The sequence below is a fragment of the Ischnura elegans genome, chromosome 8 (genome assembly GCF_921293095.1).
Source record: "Ischnura elegans chromosome 8, ioIscEleg1.1, whole genome shotgun sequence".
Taxonomy (NCBI): Eukaryota; Metazoa; Arthropoda; class Insecta; order Odonata; family Coenagrionidae; genus Ischnura; species Ischnura elegans.
This window is the reverse complement of record NC_060253.1, coordinates 81,695,215-81,712,546: the sequence shown is the minus strand read 5'-3', so window position 1 is coordinate 81,712,546 and position 17,332 is coordinate 81,695,215. Positions and strand designations below refer to the sequence as shown.

The following is a 17,332-nucleotide window of genomic DNA, read 5'->3' as shown; positions in this document are numbered from 1 at the left end:
TGATATAATGTCAGGGAAATTTTAAAAATCTGACTGAAAAATCAGGGTAAAGTCATTGGAAATGGAATGTTGGAACAAACCCTGAAAAACTTGACACTTGAGGGTAGCAGTTCATCTGCCACAAGGCCATATCTTGGTGTCTTTAATCCCAAGATGCTGACCACAAAGGGAACTCCTTGGCCAGGACAGAGGCAGCAGGCCAAGAGCCTGAACTCTAGCCTTTTCTCTTCCGTCCAGTTCTTCATTTGGTCATCACCATTTCATATGTTGTCCCTCTGTCAGCTTTGAATCCCCTCTCTGTTTTTGCAATTCTCGTGTGTTTTTGCCTGACAAGTATCTAACCATTGTGCACTTTGACAGATCATCCTTCGAAGTGCTCGTGGTGCACTGAAAACTCATTGGGCCAAAGATGCCACTAACTTACTGTCATATAATACAATTTGATCTGAATAAAAACGAACAAACTTTGTTTTAATCCACGTTAAAGCCACATCCACATTAAAGGTTGTTCGTTTTTATTCATTGAAATGAACTTCCACAAAATTGAGCCTGTGACTATAGAGATTAACAATTTGATCTTCTTATCATTTGTTTAGCTTTTTTCATCACACCCCATTTCACCCCACCACCATTCACTGTGTTTTAAGTAGAGTTTCATGAAGGTAGTGCTTTTGAATGTTCAATTTCATTTGTTCATCCTCATTCATTTCTTAATTCATTTCATCATGTTTCAACTAGAAGGAGTTATTCAGGCCATAACTCCTTTGAAATGTGATTTGATTTGTTAGTAATATTTTTTTGTATCTCAGAGGAAGTGTTGGTGGGTTTTATCCTATCATTTTGTTATAATGATCATTTTGGATTGTTCATGTCAATTTTATTTCTTTTTTCCTTCTTTTGAAATTATACCTTACTATGGCAACTTTCAATCTTCAAGAAAGGAGCCATTTATTTGTACCAAATTCAATCAACATCATGGAATAAATAAAAAAGTGACACAGTATGTGAAATCACACCATAAATAGTACACAGATGCTTGGTTTTCATGAATGGTTGGCAAATAAGAGGCCCAAATTAGGATACCAACTCCAGGCTACTCAGGACTAGGAGGTGACAGGTAACACAGGAGCAGGGAGTACTAGCCTTTCCCGTTGGTAGGAGGGCCCCATTGACCATCAGTGGCGCTTGGATGGTGCACGCCTGGATGCTCTGTTGCAGCTCGCCTGGTGCTGACTGCCCCTGTCACCACCTTGTGGTGATGCTGCTAAGGGGGAGATCAGTTAGTGACCATGATTGGCAGTACAAGGCCATTCTGACAGCAAATTGAGTATTTCTTCCTCATTACATCATGCAGACAAACACACGATTTTGATCTACCATTAATTTTTTCCAAGAGCTTGAGGAATGCGATTGGACATTTTTGGTGAGAATTAGAAGGATTGATATAACGATTCAACAGTGGTAAAATAAGTGAATTGGGTTCGTTTACAACTTAAAAATCAGAATATAATCTAGAACTTAAGAATCATGCATAATTAACTGGATTGGTTGAGTAACTTTTACTAAGTGGAATACCAACTGATAAGACTGTTGAAAAAAAATTGCTAACAGTAGCCGGGACTTCAACATAAGCTGATATGAATAGTCTTCGACAATAGATTCATAGGTATGCACTTCCTTTGGAGGGACTCTCAAGGAGTAAGTGTGTTCTGAAACATGAAAACCTATGCAATAACAGCAGTGTATGCCAGACTCACCTTGTGTGAGGAGCGACCCATCGATGGTGAAGAGGGTAGCTGCAGTGGGTGAGGGCGTGGTGTTGGTGGGACGAGAGAGCCGTGTGGGTGGAGAGGTGGGTGAGGGTGCTGGGAGGGAGGGGCTCACCCCTGTTGTAAGGCCCCTGTCGGCGAGCAGCTGCTGAACGCGAGGCACCAGGGCATCATCTGCTGCTTCCTCATGGGTAGAGCACAGGCATGCCAACAGATGGAGGGCCCTCTTGGTGGCTGCGGACAACTGGCGAGCGTAAATGTCCCTCTGCACATTGGAATGGGAGAGTAATTTTAAGGGGGAGTGCAATGCTTAGCTACCTTTGTGAGGAACCACAGGGGAGAGTGAGCACGTGCCATCGATACTCAGCTCTCAAGTGTGGTCCATATTTCATTGTTGCAAAGTTTGGAAGGTTGTTCCAGTAAATATTGTGATTATGTTACGCTGTCACTGTGTTACATACATACTTCAAGCATGACGAATTATAGGTCGCTAATTTCTATTTTAAAAAGGCAACCATTAAGTAAAAAATTAAGGAGCTTATTTAAATTTTGATATTACAAAGAACATAAATATCAGCTATTGAGGATTTGGATGCAATCTCATATCATAAGTTGAGATACGTGGAAATGAAAAGAAAATGGTGGTTCATACCTGAGAGAACACACTTTTCCAACATAAAAACTATAGCTCATCAGCAATTTTACAAGCATTTTTGTTTTTGATCGCACAAAATACAAGGAATTATATAATTTGGGAGTTCCTTTTTGAACACTGTTTTGAGATATTAGTTTTAAAATTGTACACAGGCAGCGCCAGGGGCGCAGCCAGGAATAAAGGCTGGGGGGGAGGGGGGGGGGGTGTTTAGGTGCAATTAATACTGGGGTGTGTGGTGGTATGGAATACCCTCCAGGATAAGCGGTAGGTTCGAGATTATTAAATTGCGGAATTTTAAGATAAACGGTTCAAAATGGTGAGTTTTACGGCTTTCTGAGGGATATTTTATTAATCTTTACTCTATTCTATTAGTAATATCAATCTAATTTAGTAAAATGGATTAAAATTAAATATTTCTCCGAGCTTTGGGGGGGGGGGGGGGGGGGGTTTAACCCCCAAAACCCCCCCCTCGCTGCGCCACTGGGCAGCACCCCATCTCACCTCATCAAAGGTGGGGTCGGCAGCTGCATCACCTGCTGCCACCTTGCGCACGTCAGCCTGCAGCCTGCGCACCTGTTGTAGGGCCCGACCCTGCTTGAGAGCCTGTTCCTGCATCTCCGATTGCAGCCCGCTGGCCAACACTGCCTCCTCCTTCAGCGCCCTTGACATCTCACCAATCTGGCTGTCAAGCTCAGCCAGGGCAGCTGTCCTATCCTGGGAAAGGAATAAAAATGAAAGGCATCAAAATGTCACCAAATGTTGGGACGAAAATCTGTTCGGCTAGCTAAAACCCTAGAAGAAAATCAAAGTTCTGGCATTGGAATTATTTTGATTAGGTAAAGTTATGAACTGGATATGTAGTCAGGCACTTTTCGTTGCATTGACATGGTTATATACCCTTGAAAACCATTCAATGTTTAATTTATTGATTTTATTAAAGTGATGCTGAGTAAATGACAAATAATTACAACGAATGGGGAACTTGCATGGGTCGTCGATTGCTCTAAAAACTATTTTGAATAAGTAAAATGGATACATTAGCTCGGAAAAATACCTTAAGTTTTTCCATTCATCATCAAAAGAAATAAAAAAATTGAGCGAAATTTCTCTGAGCCGACCACTGCGCGAAGACAGCCGAGCATTGCTGACATCATAGGTGCCTAAACAACCATATGGAGTTGGGAAATATGCTTAGTGCATGCTGTAAAATTTGTTTTGAGGGAGTATTTTGCCGCTGATTGTCACTTTATTTTGTTCTGTTATTCTTGGGCAAGTTTTCCTATTGCTATTGTGCCACGATTATTACTTGGGATATTAATAATGCAACCTCGGAATGATGAAATACAAGCGTTTCACTTCGTATGTTTTAGTTATCACAAAAATGGATGATACCGTTGCCGCTCGTTCGAATAGTACACTTGAAATTCATCTACATCTATATAATACCTTGCAAGCTGCCTAAAAGGCGTGTAGCAGGGGGTGACAGGACACCAGCCTTTTTTTAGGACACCAAAAATTGATGCCACGACCCTCATGGAATTTGTTATGACAAATAATTTGCTCTACGTCTGCGGCAAATCGAGTTGTAAAAGAATTTTGTAATACTGGAGGATAATAATTGTAAGCTTACGAGTTGCGCTGTTGAATTTGGCAATGCCATATTAGCGGAGAAGGTAGTGCTAAGTCCTATCCGTCCTATGGTACGAATTCACAGCAACACAGTCCGCACACAATCCACATCTGAGATCGCGAATCGGTTCCGCTGCCAACACACACACACACAAGCTACTAGCCATTTCAATAATATAGGTAAATCCATTAACAATATACTAGCATATACCATAAAAATATAATGGGAAATAAGCAAATACAATTATCAAAAACTGGAAGTCACTACCATTCTTATATTCATCACGTACAACTTACAATAACAGAGCTCGTTATGATGAAAACAACTATTTATTCACTGATTTAAAACCTTAAATTAGCACATACAAGTGACACAGGTGACTTTTCTCACTACTAATCATTGAAATAATAGAATAACAAACTTCACACACAGTTTTGATCTTGATAGCTTGATCGTGAAATGTCATATCTACAGTGAACAACGGAGGTGAACACGCCACTGACAATTTTTACACTACTGCTAGACATTAATCGATAGCATAATATCACTTTTTACAATTCAATCACGATGGAACACTGATAACTCTTGGCCGATATTTTTCAGCCTTGTCAAACTTGGTGCACTACAAACACTGGCACTGTGATTATTAGCAGTAGCTTTACGGGAGATGTCACGTAGAAAATAACACTATTTTGGCACAAAAAATGTTCTTAGATGTCTACAATCAGCGAGCAAAAGTTGCATTGACTGGAATACACCTCATTATACATGCACATGTGCAGGTAGTCTTAAACGACGGATTCCCAGTACCTACGAATAAATGGACAATTTTCTTCTTGATAATAAAGAAAAAACAAATTTAATACACTTTGTAAACAAAAATAAGCCTTTACCAGATATTTCATTGTCTTTCGACGGTACAATGATTCCCAGGAGCGACAATGCCTCCTTCGTGGAGGTTACCCTCGATAGTAGACTAAGCTACTGGGATAGCCATGTTTCTACCCAGCTAGCACATTATAAGTCATTGAGATAAGGTGAAAGGAAGAAATAAGGAAGTCGCTTCTCAAGTAAGCTTGTTATGGGTTTCTTACGGCCAGGGCGACAAACATCCAGAGTAATGGCAAAATGGATGCCAAACTTTCAGCACTTCCGTAGATGCTGTTATTATCCCATCGTTACAGAGTGTTAATTAAGGCCTTTATGCATTAAAACAATGTTTTTATTATTGGCGCTTCTATATTATGAGGAGAAGTAACATCATACCGCCATAATTTGAAAATCATTCATATTTATGAACTGATAGCTTAACGAAGGTCGTAAGAAAAACACAATTTCACAAGAATACCAACGTAGAATAATATAAAAATGCCGGAAGGAACATCTAATATACGTATTGTAGTCATCGGGTTATCAAACCATAATTTAAAATTCATAAACGTTAAAATGTATGGACCTTGAATAAATTCAGTTTTTCATGCACATGCCAAACAAGTTTTTTTTACATAATTGGATATTTAATTAGTAACTACACCACCTTTTCTTAACAACTGACGTGGTGTAGTGGTTAGCGTGTAGTACATCGGTTCCGAGGGTCGCACGTTCGGATCCACCTTGGTGTTATTTTTTTTCTTTCCGCCGCATGGATAGAGTACTTGTACTATGCTTTATATCTTCACTAGCCGGTTGCTTGCAGTTATTAATTTTTTTCTATTTACGGGAAAATCTGTTATCAGTTGTTCAGCCCTTATAAAAACTCGCTAAATTTCCCCAATAGCCTTTAAATTCATGTCAAGATGAGCCGCGTAGCATGTGTAGTACGCTGTTCAGCCGCCTTAGGCGCTCCAACAGAAGTGACTTACATTGCCTGAGGATATTTGACGGCATTCCTTACCTAAACGTCCCTAACGTCTTACCCTTGCCTTATATAAGTCCCTTAGCTTACGATAAGCTGCTTATCAATTTTTTCCGTAAGAAAACCATAAGAAACGGTTAACTCACTTACTTTGTGCTATCTGGGTAGTCTATGTAAAAAACTCTGTGCAGTGTTTTGGTTCACTCGATTAGGTCAACAGTTAAAAATGAAGTGCTAATCTCAATCCATTATGATGAGTTCTATTCCCATGTTATTTATAGCATCCTTTTTTGGGGCCCTTCACCCTGTGCTCATGTTGTTTTTAAAATACAAAAGAAGATAGTGAGACTGATATGTAGTTCACCCCTTAGAGCTCCACGTCGCCCTCTTTTCAAGAAACTCTCCATTCTCCCAATTCCGTGTGTTTACATGTTGAGTGCATTCATTTGTGCCAAACGCAAATTTGGTTTCTATGCTACCTACGATAGCATCCACAACCACTAGACCAGGAACTGTGGCAATCTACATGTAAAGTTCATCAGAACCAGTAAAACCAGCCTTTCTAAAACCAACATGGGATTATTACTATACAACAAGCTTCCTAGAAACATTAAGAGTGTGGAAAAAATGTCTTGCTTTAAAGTTAAGTTGAAGGAGTTCTTTTTGATACATTTATTTTATTCTATTGATGAATATTTAACTATGTAAATATGTTCTGTATGGCTATTTGTTATTTACTTTTTGTAACTAAACATTGACAAGGCCGTACATCGTAGAACATGTATGTACCAAGATCTCCTGGCAAATAAATATTATTATTATTATACATACTGCAACTTCATTCTGGTGTTCAACAAGGGACAGGTTCTTGGTGCGGCGCAGTCGCAGGGCTTCCCGCACCTTCTCCTCCAAGCTACACCTCTCAGCATCCCCCCCTGCGTCTGTACTAGATAAAAACATCATTAGCAGTGACAGTGAACTGTCTTTTTAAACTAAATTTACGTGGTTTTATGTAGTGTCAGTTGATGTGCAATATAGGATTTGTCAATTTTTCTCATTGGATCTAAGTGCTTCGATATAAATGTTTGAGTACCATCAACTTAGTTTATGTTAAGGAAATGGAACGTAAGTAATTCAGTAAGTGTCTGTTAGAAATATGGTCTATCTTTCCTTTGACTAGTCAACATTTGAGTGAGTGTAGTCGTTTTGGCCACTGTTATGTCTCGATCTATGCCGTTTTCAGGTTGGATCAGTCAACCAATCTTCACAAACACCTAAAAAGGGAACTATACTTCTTTGCTAATTGGCCCATCTTGATTTAATTCTGCTTCTTGTTTTCAATATGATCTACAAGGAATGCAATAACCATATCTGTTATGTATGTGCGCTTAGTGTTTATTGATGTTCATTTGTTAATATATGAATACCAGTCTGCACAGCAGGAGTAAGTAGGACAGTGGGTAACGAACTTCCTGGCTCGCGGGAAGCAGCCCTGGCTTAAGTGTACTACTGTGTGAAGTTGGAAATAAATCCTGTGCCATCTGATGAAATAAGTATCATTCAACCCGCAGATGTAACAATATCTATAGGCTGTCAATTATTGTTTCAAGGAAAAAGTATTATAGTAAAAACTGTGCTGGGGCTGCACTATGACTGTGCTATGGCGGCTGCACTGTGACTGTTCTATGGCAACTGCACTGTGGCTATGCTATAACTGTACTGCGATGTTTCAATTTAAGTGCAGTTTAAGTCGAGTCACAGTACGGCCCTTTTAGCACAGTTACAGTGCAGCTTTAGTACAGTCACAGCACAGATTTTTTTGTATGGGTGGCATGAATTGTACCACAGGAAAATAATGGCTACTTAGTACATACATTGTTACAGCATTTATGAGCAACTAACATTAAGAGGATCAATTTGATACCTATAGCCATTGAAGGGGGAAGGCCAAGTCCAGCTGTTCTAGAGTTAAGGCACTCACCATGGTCTTCACTGGCTCCACCACCTTTGAGGGCATCGTTGGCACCGCTAACAAGCCGTAAGGTGGCCTCAAGGGCCCCAATCTCTGCTTCGGCATTACGCACACGCTGTTCCAACCGGTCCCCCTCTTCCTGCAACTCCTGCTTGCACTGTGCCACCTGTGGGAAGAGAACTGCATTGTACCATACGCCCCAACAAGGTGTTCTTCAGAGCTACAGTGGCTCAGGGCAGGAATGCAGTTCACAAACATGTCAGTTCCTTAGGCTGAGCAACACAAGGACAATGCTGAACCTCATAAGAGGAGGAACTGTCCCCATTCTCAAGATTTGCAGTGAACCAGTTCCAATTTAGTACACAAGCTGGTAGCAGAAATTGCTACATCAAAACACATGCGGAAGTGACAATTCTATATACAACTATAATGAGGTTACTCTTTAATATTTAGAACAACAAATAGCAATAGGGACTTCAGTTAATACATTCTAAGAACCAGGTCATTCTACATATTTATGTAAAGTCTCTATGTATATAGGTCATTATCTATAATTATAAACTTATAGCATAGGTTACCTAGGTAGCAACATGAAAGTATTTTGCATTTCTCATCTTTCAAATTTATCAGGCTTTGGTAGTTCATGTTTCATTTTTCAGGAGTTCAAGAAAGAAACAGACCACCACCAGTCCACCATCTTTCATGTATTTTTTTTCATGACATGGTATGTTATTGACTGGAGGATGAATATCCAGGATTTTCAAGTTGCAATGTGCAAAATAATGGTGCAGCTAGTGATAAGTGAGCTACTTCTGCAATGAATTTCATTTCCTTTGCACATGCTTTCCGATGCCATCTAACTGGGGAAAAAAATTGGAGAGTTTTATTGAGTGCAATATTTATCTAAGTACATACCTTCAAATTGAAACGGATGAGTGACATCGGATCATGGTCAACCTCTTCATCTTCATATGCAAAAGATGCAGTTTCTATTTCGTATCTGGAAAAAATTAGAACAATTTTGCTTATTTCATATTTTGAAGATAAAGCTGTTTCCATTCGTACCATATTTGCACGAATCTTAGACAAGGATTTTTTCCCCTCCTACTTCCTCCAGAAAAGGGATGATGGAGAAAGGGCAGCAGCAACAGATACCTTTTCTGCAGCTGTCCAATCTTGGCTTGCATGTGGCGAATCTCATTGCCCAGCATTGAAACTTCTTCTGCAGCAGCTCGCTTACGCACCTCCAGCACTTCCCGCTCCATGCCAAGCTCCAACCTCCGCTCCTTGATGGCCTAGCAAAGGACATCAGCTAATGAACTTCAGAACAATTTTGTCATTAAAATCTAAGGCTGCTGCAATTATAATTAAAGTGTGTTAGCTGATCAATATAACTCTTAACAGCAATTTAAATGCAGTTTACTTCAAATTAACCATGCTAATCCCATATCTAGTACTGGATATTAGCAATATGTACGGAATAAAATCATTTGCATGCTGTCTACTTCTGACAACTTTTTTTGCAATGTTGTTGTATGGTTATTTCTGTTTGGTGATTTTTTTGTGAAGGCCCACAAATTACTTAGAGAATGACTGTTTTCTATAAAATAATTAGCTATTTATAATAACTTGTTTTTAAACAGCTTATTGAGACACTGAGATCAAGATTTGATTATAGAAATAACTTTTAATATTTTTATTAGTGATGGGTCGGTTCGATTCCTCGATTCTTCGATTCCTCGATTCTCGGCCAAGAACCGGAATCGAAAACGACTACTTGCCAAGGCGAAAAATCGATTCCGATTCCAGCAGTACTTCAAACAACAAAATATACGACCGCATTTCCAACAGTCATTTGAATTTTCGCGCCACGTAATCGTAATAACAAAACACATATCTTCTTGGGATGTGCGAGTACTCGAAAATTCAAGTCGATCGAGTAGTTGGTACTCGACTCGAGCGTTTCGAGTAGCATTACGGATGTCGAGTCGAGTAGTTAAGGTTACAGAGCTTTCGAGGCTAGTAGGTCCAGCAATCTGCCGACAGGAAGCGCTATCATGAAACTCGTGTAATAATGCAGTTTTTAAAGCCGATAAGTCATTCTAATGCATTGGCCTGGTAGTTTCAGTCTGCCGAATACACTATTGTTGTTGTCGACGTAGGCGCCGAATACCTTTACGCCAGCCGCGGCGGCCGATCGTCTTCCTTATACCCCGCGCTAACTGGTCCGAAATCGGAAAAAGCTGGAATAAAGTCCAAAATGACCTTTTTGGGGATAAAGACTGGAAACTCAGCGTAAATACTCATAAATCATCAGCAAATATTAATTTATATGCCATTTTACATAATTGCGAACCTTTAGTGAGATACAGAGGCCCAAACATGACCAATTTTTCAATGCCACACGAGATATCGTTTTTCCTCAAAAAATCTTTGAATTTGTCCAAGTGGTTTTCCGTTGATATGAGTTTTGTGGAATAAAAAACGCAATATTCCTTTGATCTGGTGCTTTGCCTATACTTTCAATGACTTTTGAAGATTTTGGCTCTCATCTGTCTGGTTTTACAACGCAAAATGGCCGACCCGTTTTTCACGTGAAATTTGACATTAAGTAGACATTATCTTTCGTTTACGAAAAATATAACTTGGAAAATTTGAACCACAATATAAAGTAGAGATTTTTAAAGAGTACTAAGTAGAAATCTTGAAAAAAAAGTTTGCGACGAAGGAAATAAGAACGATTTTTCAACAGCGCGTCAAGGCTGACCTACACGCCGCGGACCTCTGAGGCTCGGTAACTGGGGCCGATTTTTAAGTTTTTTAAAACATTAGTCCTGAAATTCGTCATTTAAAGCATGGATAATCGTCTTCATTGACTTAAAACACTAAACTGAGGATGTTAAAAAGGATTACGTATAGATCGACTAGACCATTTAGCGCATTACTCGAGTGAAAATACTAAGGATTGGATATTTTTTGGAACCATCCCGCGCGTAAGAAATATGCCTCGGGTATTGAAGTAAAGTGAAGAGATTAAGTCAGCATGCTTAAGAGAGAGAAAAATGAACTGTTTCCGTGAAAGGCAACAAGCGATACCCTTTTCCGTTTCCACCCTCGCCGAGGAGAGTCGCACGGTAGGGGGAGTTTTCACCCCACAAGGCTCTTTAAGCCTTTTTTATTACTGCGTCCGTCCGATGTAATATTCATTTGCAGCGTTTAGTTTCTTTCTTGAACTTAAAAAAGCAAGAGATTTTAAGGTTGATTGAATGACGTGAGAAGTATAGCATTTTTTTTGGCTCTACAAAACTAAAGTTTAGTTCTATAGTTGTTCGCTTCGTCCACTTGAATTCCATTAAGATTCAAGATCCAACAAATCGTTGATATAATTTTTAATAAAAATTCCAAAGTCTCCAAAATCTTGCAATTTTGGTGGGAAAGTACTTGCCCAATAACACACATGTGTAGCAAAAGGCAATTTTCTGCAGGCATTAATACTGTAACATGGAGAAGTCAAAACTTGCAAAAGATTTGGCTGAGCATGTAGAATAATTGGATTTTCTGCTTGAGAATTTGAAAGGGCCAAATATTACATGATTCATATACGTAGTATGTAATCTTTATTACAGCTATGAAAATTCCTGTACTCAGGGCTCTCCCTTGTAGTTTGGATATATATATATTGTCGACATATTATGAGTGCCAATATTCTAAAGTAATACCTATCATGTAATACCACTTTTCAGGTATGTTCTGTTTTGAAATTTAGCTATTATATTTTAATTACATAGCAATGATATGAAAGATTCTTTTGTCAACTGACTCTTTCACAGAGTAATATTTAAAAAAGTAGTTTTCTTGTTGCCTGGAATTAAGTGATATTTTTCTTGGAGCCTATGGCATCAGAATCGATGGAATCGGTATTGGTAGAATCGGAATCGAAATGTCAGAATCGGAATCGGAATCGATAAAATTTTGGAATCGACCCATCACTAATTTTTATATTTCTTAAAAATGTGCTATAGGTATTTTAAAATCGTACAAAAATCACGAAAACTTCAGAAAAATATTTCATTAATCGAATTTAATAACAGTATGTACTAGTTAATTCTAATAAAATTAAACACATTCATTTTATTGTGTTCACATTAAGTGTTACAAAAGTTGAAGCTAACTACATTGGGCAAGAAAAAAAAGACTTTGCTGCTCCACAAAATAAAATATATATTTGCGACCGGTTTTGACACGGTGTATCATCATCTGGCCAGATGATTGATGATGATGATGCCAGTCATACTGGAACAGCAAAGTCCTTTTTTTTTCTTACCCTTTGTGCATCATGAAGGAGTTCCACCATGTTACGCCACCCACCATCGCATCTAACTAAATTGCTTTCTAAATGGCAGTGATTTTTCCTTTAGAATACCTCTTACTAAGAAGTTCTTTGTGTAGAAGTTGTAGTGACACAAATATTTAGTTTGGAGACACTATGCAGAGCCAAACACTCTCAACTTCCCAGCAAATTGAAATAGAAAAACTCATATATGATACCACCACAACGCTATAATGTTACAAGTAATGGGTAATGCTTATTAGGTACCCATCTAGTTATCTCCTAATAATTCTCTTTCTTTGAAAAGTTAAATTGCTTGAACTTACGTGGTGAGACTTACTGTTTGTAGCTCGAGTGCCTCTTGCTCCAGAGAGAGCAACTGGCGGCCATGAGAGGTGAGAGCACTCTCTGCTGCGCCCACCCGCATTCGCAGTATCCCCTCATCGAGCAGAAGCCGCTGGTGGGCAGCACGCTGTTCCCCTAGCCCCTTGGCCATTTGTTTTGTGGCTACAACCTCCTCTGCCTTAGCAGATGCCAGCCGCTGCAACTCCTGTGCCTGCGTGTCCAAGGCAGTTCGCAGATACCGCTCCTCATCCTACAATGCATCATGGTTCTCATTTGAGAATGACTGACATTCAGGAAACTCATTCCTATAGTAATGAATGAAATTTCACTGCCATATCTTTCAAAAATACCCAGAAATAATCATGTTCAATTAAAAAAGAGAATGCTTTCCTTCATTCTCCTTGTTTAAAGGAAGCAAGAGAAAATGACCAGGAAAATCTTATCTAATGGAAAGGCACGTATTTCCTAAGCAGCTGTCTCGTAATAATAGAGGTCATGGGCAACAAGGGGCTCATTCAACAATTTTTTATTGCCAATAGTAATGCATTTTAAAAAATAAAGAGACATTTTTCTTATCCATACCTCCCCCCCCCCCCCCAAATATAAAAACACAATTATTTTCCTACATTAAAGAAAACAAAATATTGAAAAATCATTAATTTACAAAATATTTCTAAACAAATGAAATTGATTATGAAAAGTGCTAAAATTAGTTTAAAACCCATTACTAAGTACCCTGTTTTTCAAAAACTTTCTCCCCAGGTTTTGGACCACCTCCCACACCCCCAGATGAAATTTCTGGCTACACCACTGTACCATGAGATTGCAGCCAAACAGAAAGACATGAAGAGAATTTTTTCCAACGCTTGAAGGGAATCCATTGCCCACAAGCCCCCACTCCCATGTTTGATTCATATTCCAATTAGTTACTGCCCTAATCAGACACTAGAAGTTCCACTGCAGGTACATGCCAATACATTGAATATGCATAGGAAAACATACACAGTAGCAGCTGTATGTTTTCCTTATATAGCAAATATATTTTTACTTAACTGGGCAAGCCCAGCAAAAAGGCACAGAAATACTTCAAATGTCCTAGTTCCCGCACATAAATGGCAGAGTCAAAGAATTTCTGGAATGAAAAACAACTTGAATTGAGGCTCATGCTGTTAATGGCAAAGTTATTTCATGCAGTTATTCACCCATCTTCCGCTGACCCAGGCCATTAGGGCCATCATACATACTGTATAAGCGTGTGTAAGAGCCAGGTGTAAGAGACGCACCCCTATTTTGAGCATCAAAGCTAAAGAAAAAAAATTTAGCAGCATTTTTTTATCCTATCTAATAGTACTGTGTTGCAGACGTATACCTGGACTTTCGACAGTTATCAAAACTTCCTCTTTCAATACTAAAATTTTACGCAGCATTTTTTCAGCTAAATTTACACAGTATGCATGGTGCTCTGAGATATGTAGGTATTCACTTGTAGTCTTAACCTTATGATGCTTACAAGGGATGGTTGCATCGGATACCTCGGATCCAAATATCCATGGATAATGCCCTTCACCTTAAACTCCGGATCCAAATTCGTCAAAGAAATTGAATCTGAATCCGAAATTTTAAATCAATGCTTTTGTGAATGCAATGTCCCATAAGAGGGAGTAGAAAGACTTCCGATCCTCTCTTCGCAACACCGTTGCTCTACCATGCTTGTCCTACTCACGAACAATTTTGTTTAAAAGCTCTCGTAGGACTATTGCAATAGAATTGCAGCCATGGAAAATTTTAAGGCAAAACACGACAGGCACATAGCATGAACCTTCCCAAAAGATTGAACTACAATCGGGGGAATCTCAGCGTCATAGGATAATAATCACATTGTACATTTCAAGGAACCACACTTGGCCCTCCATCAGCCAATGCCTCTGCCACTTTTTTTTTCCTTTCCGCGACCCTACAGACCATAAATCACTTGCCTGAAAGGAAAATTTCAGTTACACAGGAACAATGGAAATGTGTTTTATCCCTACCCCATCTCACCAACTGAACTTTTTGGGTCTACCAGGTTCAATTCTCCTAGTTTCTGGAGGCCAAATGCTAGGTGAGTCACCTACTGAGCTCGAAGATATCTTGATAGCTTTCAGCAATTTTATGATTGTATAACACGCACGAGGTTCTATAAAGAATAAGACCTAACGCGATGCATATCTAACAGCATGTAAGTTTTTTAAGCTCTAATTCATTGACCCAAAGATTTATAGTCAAAACAAGGCTACTAATATTCAACATAGTCCAAACAGGACCATTTCGGAAGAAACAAGCATAGCATGAGAGCATTCAAACAAGACGAGACAGACTGGAAACTTCAGGCAACTCAAACTGCGTGTATCACATCGCTGTGCCTTCGCCCCTTTGCTTTGAAGGCAACAACGTCACATGCAAGATCGTGCGTGTTCTCTTCCCTTGCTCCTTCGCTCATAGCCTCATAGCTTGAAATACGGAGGGGAGGAACCGCGCTCCTTCCCCTCGACCTCTCCTTCAGCTCTCTTCACTTATAAGCATTTTCGATTTCTTCTATCCACAATTTAGTCCGACAATGAACACACTCGTTCGAATTTTTTAAACCGCAGGTTTTGACACCAATATAATTTTCAGTTGCAAAAATCCTCATATTAGCGTCTGAAGATGATTTTTGAAAAATCAGGTCCTTAGCCTACTGGAAATTACTCGGCTAGACAGACGTTGACTATTAACCAGGTATTGTCCTTCAAAACTACGTGTTTCTTTGCGTGTGATATGCAATTACTATTTGCAGTATAAATACCGTGAGATGTCCACTCGTGGCAGTAAATTTAGCATGCCCTCCGGAGCGAAAAACCCCAAGCGATCTTTTCCATGTTCACCTCTGAGGTACCGATGTGACGGCGCAATGCTTACAAGTAAGAAATGTAAACAGGAGCATTTTGTCCCGGAATAATCACGTATTGGGGGGGGGGGGGGGGGGGGAATTATTCACAAGAGCATTAATAACAACAAACCTTGCAAGTACAATGGGTAAGGCTGAGAAGCTAAAAAGAAGTTAAGGCTCTTCAGGAGCAGGTGATGTCATTAACTTCTCTACCAGAGGATAGAGGCTGTTTATTTTGCTGTGCATAGCTCAAGAAGCAGATGACGAGTCCAAAAATGGAAAATTAAAGGTCTCCTTATTTTCAAACTACATACATCATCAACATTTTTAAAAATTACAAAGAAATGAAGAGTATAATTATGCATAATATTGATAATTTAGTAAAAAAAAACAGATTTTAAACAACTACAGTTCATTTTCTTTTTACTTACCATATTTACTTAATATTGATATGAAGAATCAAGTAAAGACCATTGAAGCCAAAAAATTATCATTCATCCACATACTGGAAACATTTGGGGTTGAGGGGAGGAGGAGGTAGAGCAGAGGGCTTGAGAAGGGGGTGGAGACAAAATGAGAAGGGGGAGGGAGAAATTATGAGGCCATTCACTCAGAATTTTGCCATAAATCAACACAAGAAAACTTGAATCACATAATAAATTCTTCAGGTTTGTCAAGATAAGGAGTAAACACAACTTACATCTAGCTTCGATTTTTGAGATACAAGTAACCGTTTATCTGCACTCTTCTCTGCCACTACTGCCATTAATGTCTCCAGTTTCTTTTTGAGTTCCTCTTGTTTTTCCAATGACTCTTTTCCTGTCATTCTGGCAATCCGAGTTTCAAGTTTTTGAATGAGAAAATCCTGTATCAAAACATCAAGAGGGTTTATTATTAGTTCAACAGCAATACTGCTTCCTGCGTACTGTTTGGCAACATATCCATCCAGTGCTATATCACACCAAGCATAAACTCAATAAATGAGCTTATTAGTGATTTTCTACATTCCAACAAATATATTGACAAGAGTTTTAATGCTAGATTAACATGCTATCTAAGTGCTATGAATTTACGTTTCAAACGCACAAGTGATTTTATAAATGTTTTACAAGTGATCTCTTCAAACCCAAATTTTTTGTCATCAAATGCAAATAATTATGCATCAGGAACACTGGATACCATGAGGACAACTAGCACCCTGGAACATTAGGGAACCAGGACAGCTGACTATTTTGGCCCCCACTTACAGCACCACCTGTCATGGGCCACATGCTGCCTGTGAGCAACCTATTTATGGAACCGACCAATCCCTTTTAGCAATAACAATGATCTCTCAACATAATCCCAAAATGGTTATATCACTCAAGTTAGTCTGGCTGCAACACCCATCCAGAGTTGAGAAAAGTATTACATAATTCCCACTTCTTTATATGTACTTCCCATGATGCTATTATGTTCCATATTTTCCCAATAAACATTTTATATCATGCACAGGCTGATAAGCAAGTAAAAGGAGCGGCGTTTAGGGCTTACCAGGTGGTATTCCATCTGTGACTTGTGCATGTGCTCCTGTACCAAGGCATGACGTTTATTGGCAAGTGCCTTGAGGGTCCCCTCAGCACCCTTGAGCACAACCAGCAATGATGTCTCATCTCCCTTGAGCCCCTGCACCATGCTCTCATTCCGGAATATGCTTTCCTGCACGATCCTCAGTTCAGTGCTCACTGCATTCAGGTGCACCTCCTCAGCCTGAAACAATGAAAAACAAAATTGGAGACGGTCTAGAAACAGGCTAACTGTTCAATTTAAGCACCTTAAACACCTTCTATAAATATCGACCCTCAAAGATGTCGAACCCTCAGGGGTTC

General features: G+C 39.3%; 1 protein-coding gene across 4 annotated transcripts in view; it reads right to left on the bottom strand.

The window, feature by feature from the left end:
* Window positions 1-865: 865 nt before the first annotated feature.
* LOC124163947 (coiled-coil domain-containing protein 39-like) overlaps window positions 866-17,332 on the bottom strand; it is a 33,497-nt gene continuing 17,030 nt past the window's right edge. For 2 of the 4 annotated variants that reach the window (XM_046541067.1, XM_046541066.1), the window contains exons 9-18: window positions 16,998-17,213; window positions 16,165-16,329; window positions 12,552-12,806; window positions 9,037-9,176; window positions 8,797-8,881; window positions 7,891-8,047; window positions 6,741-6,850; window positions 2,926-3,138; window positions 1,758-2,034; window positions 866-1,264 (exon numbers count right to left, since the gene is read on the bottom strand). In XM_046541067.1, the coding sequence (XP_046397023.1) occupies window positions 1,176-1,264; window positions 1,758-2,034; window positions 2,926-3,138; window positions 6,741-6,850; window positions 7,891-8,047; window positions 8,797-8,881; window positions 9,037-9,176; window positions 12,552-12,806; window positions 16,165-16,329; window positions 16,998-17,213 (1,707 nt within the window). In that variant the 3' untranslated portion in view covers window positions 866-1,175. Of the gene's footprint in view, window positions 1,265-1,757; window positions 2,035-2,925; window positions 3,139-6,740; window positions 6,856-7,890; window positions 8,048-8,796; window positions 8,882-9,036; window positions 9,177-12,551; window positions 12,807-16,164; window positions 16,330-16,997; window positions 17,214-17,332 lie in introns of those variants that run through there. The other 2 variants (XM_046541068.1, XM_046541070.1) reach the window with 2 other exon arrangements.